We start from the raw sequence: 2,791 nt of genomic DNA, 5'->3' as shown, positions 1-2,791 counted from the left end.
ACAGGCAAGAAGCTGCCACCTGTCCCCCCTTGGTTGGACCCCTCACGTCCCACCTCGGGCTGCCCCCCCCCTGCCATAGCTGTGCTGGAGGGGCTGAGCTGGGCTGGGGTCCCTCCTGGGTGCTGGGGGTGTCCCTGGACTTGTGGGTCCCTGCTGCACCCCACAACAAGGAGCCACGGTGGGAGGGGGAGGGGGGGCAGCTGTGGAGAGGGGACATGGCCCCTTTTCCCAGGGGGAATCCATGTCCCCCCCAGAGCACCCAGGGAAGGTCAGTTCTGCAGGACGAGGGACAGGGCCACCCCAGCAGCTCCCATTTCCCCACTGCTTGCATTAAAGCCCCTCTTGAGAGCCAGAATTCACACCCAGGAGCAGCTGCCCCAGCTCCTCCTCCCAACACAGCTGAGGGGGGACATCCCTGACCAGGGATGACACTTCACATTGTCCCACCGGTCCATGCACCGGCACCAGCCCCTCCATGGCTCTGTCCTCCCCTGCTGCCTGTCCCAGGGGGAATGGTGGGACGTGGTCAGGCTGGGTGGGGGGCACAGGGAGGCCCCCCCAGGGCTGACCCTGTCCCTCTGTCAGGGGTGTCGTGCGGGTGGACATTGAGCTGCAGGACGTGGCCATCGACCAGTGCTCCAGCGGGCCGGGCTGGTTCGCCGACACGCACCGTTGTGACCTCAACAGCACCCAGGTACCAGCACCCAGCACCCTGCTCCCCGTCCCCTGCAGGGCTGCGGGGGGTCCCCACACTGCACCATCCCTGTCCCCCCATCCAGGCTGTCTCCCTGTGCGTGTCCCTCCCTCCTGGCTGAGCTTTATCCTCTCCGGGCCCATCCATCTGCTTCGTTCAGCTGCTCTGGGCGCTGCGGCCGAGGGGTTTATTGTGCAAATCTTCCCTCCCCGCCACCAGCAGCAGTGGGTGACCCGGCTGTGGGTGACACCAGGGACAGCCAGGCTCCAGGGGCTGGCAGCAAGGGGCGAATCACCCCGACCACCCCCATCCCCTCCAGTGGTGCCCACCTAACTGAGCTGGTGATGCCCAAGGGTGTTTCACAACCAGCAGCATCCCCCACCAGGGCACACCCTGCAGCCCCCCAGCTCAGGGTCCCACCTTGAAGGCTAAAATCTGTCCCCAAGTGGGAAAGACGTCACCAGCTTCTCTTTCCTGCTGGCAAAACCTTCAGGAGGGACAGGCTGTGCCATCGGGCATCTCTCCAAGAAACAACAATACCCACTGGAGCTGCCAGGCTGTTTGGGGCAGGATTTGGCCGAGGGGGATTAGGGCAACAGAGCCCTGCCCGCCGCTGCCGTCATGGCCGGGCAGGATTAGGTGTCCATTTAGGTTTTAGGGAGGGATTTGGGGGCCAAGCTTTGGCTTTTAGTTCTTCAGTGTTTAACCACTGATTCCTCCTGGTCATGGGGGAGGGTGGCATGGGCTCAGGTAGCCAGAAACTGGGGCCTGCTGGAGGCCCTGGGACAGGGAGGGGGTGCCAGGGTGGGGGGTGCAGGATGAGTCCTGGCTCTTCAGTGTGTCTCAGCCTGTGTCCTTCAGTGTGTCCCCCAGGAGAGCCGTGGCTTTGTCCTCGGGAGGTACCTGTGCCAGTGCAAACCAGGCTTTTACAGGGCCAGCGGAGTGGCCAGTGGTGCCCGGGCAGGTGGGTGCTGTGCCCAGCCCTGGGGTCCCCTGTTCCACCCAGTGGCTCGTGGCTACAGCCACGGGCTCCATGGCTGGGGGAAGCCCAAGCACGGGGAAGTGCCACCAAGCCGGGGATGTGGTGGCCTCACCTGGCCGTGGCTCTGTCCCCAGGCACGGCGGGGGCAGACGGGGGGTCCCGGCTGGCGTGCCAGCCCTGCCACCAAGGATGTGCCACCTGCCAGGATGACAAACCTTGCCTGATCCAGGAGGACCATGCACTGCGGGCAGCCGTCCTGTCCTGCCAGGCGGGCTGCATGCTGGCTGTCTTCCTCAGCATGCTCGTCTCCTACCACTTCCGACGGAGCAAGGCAAGACGTCCCCGGGTCCTCCTCCTCCACCCATCACCCCGGCCCCGCTCCCCTCCCACCCTTAAGCCCACAGCCTCGGGGGAGCTCTCGGGGGGAGGTCACAGCAGCGGGAAGGATGTCACAGCTCCAAAACTCCCTGGCACACTCAAGGGGGATCTCCCTGCCCTGTCCTGGCTCCAGGCTGCACCCTCATGTCTCTGTCCCTGCAGAGGATCCGGTCATCTGGAGTCATCCTCCTGGAGACAATCCTCTTCGGGTCCCTCCTCCTCTACTTCCCTGTGAGTCTCCAGCCATTCCCAGGGCTGAAAACCTCTGGGCTGGGGTTTAGGAGCGTTTGCAGCCGAGCTGGCCCCAAGCAGGGCACGGGCACAACTCCACCTAATTGTTAATTCCAGCTGGCACAGCCCCAAGTGCCCGGGATATAAACCTTCTCAGAAAACCAAATCCCTTTTCTCTCTCTGGCCACGGGAACTAATCCCTGCCCAAATCCCCTCTCTCTCCCACAAGCGCTGCGAGGTGGGGCCAAGGGGGGAAGGGCTGGCCCTAAAGCGGGTGCTTGCTGAGTCTCTGATGTTTACTGCCCGGCCCACCCACCCCCCGGCAGGCAGGATCGAGCCCATGCCAAGCACAGAACCCGACCCCTGTCTCCCTCTTACCTCCCCCCAGGTCTTCATCCTGTACTTCAAGCCGAGCATCTTCCGCTGCATCGTCCTGCGCTGGGTGCGCGCGCTCGGCTTCGCCATCGTCTACGGCACCATCACCCTCAAGCTGCACAGGTAGCCCG

At 64.2% G+C, this 2,791-nt stretch overlaps 1 protein-coding gene across 1 annotated transcript in view; it reads left to right on the top strand.

Moving 5' to 3' along the window:
* The first annotated feature begins 453 nt into the window (after positions 1 to 453).
* The window catches only part of GPR179 (G protein-coupled receptor 179), a 9,844-nt gene continuing 7,506 nt past the window's right edge, over positions 454 to 2,791 (top strand). The window contains exons 1-6 of the mRNA XM_010006971.1: positions 454 to 515; positions 586 to 694; positions 1,556 to 1,706; positions 1,826 to 2,007; positions 2,217 to 2,285; positions 2,674 to 2,783. Coding sequence (XP_010005273.1) covers positions 454 to 515; positions 586 to 694; positions 1,556 to 1,706; positions 1,826 to 2,007; positions 2,217 to 2,285; positions 2,674 to 2,783 — 683 coding nt within the window. The remainder of the gene's footprint in view (positions 516 to 585; positions 695 to 1,555; positions 1,707 to 1,825; positions 2,008 to 2,216; positions 2,286 to 2,673; positions 2,784 to 2,791) is intronic.

This window comes from Chaetura pelagica, unplaced genomic scaffold (assembly GCF_000747805.2).
Source record: "Chaetura pelagica isolate M959 unplaced genomic scaffold, ChaPel_1.0 scaffold311, whole genome shotgun sequence".
Lineage (NCBI taxonomy): Eukaryota > Metazoa > Chordata > Aves > Apodiformes > Apodidae > Chaetura > Chaetura pelagica.
The sequence above is the reverse complement of the archived record's forward strand: the minus strand, read 5'-3'. Positions and strand labels throughout refer to the sequence as shown.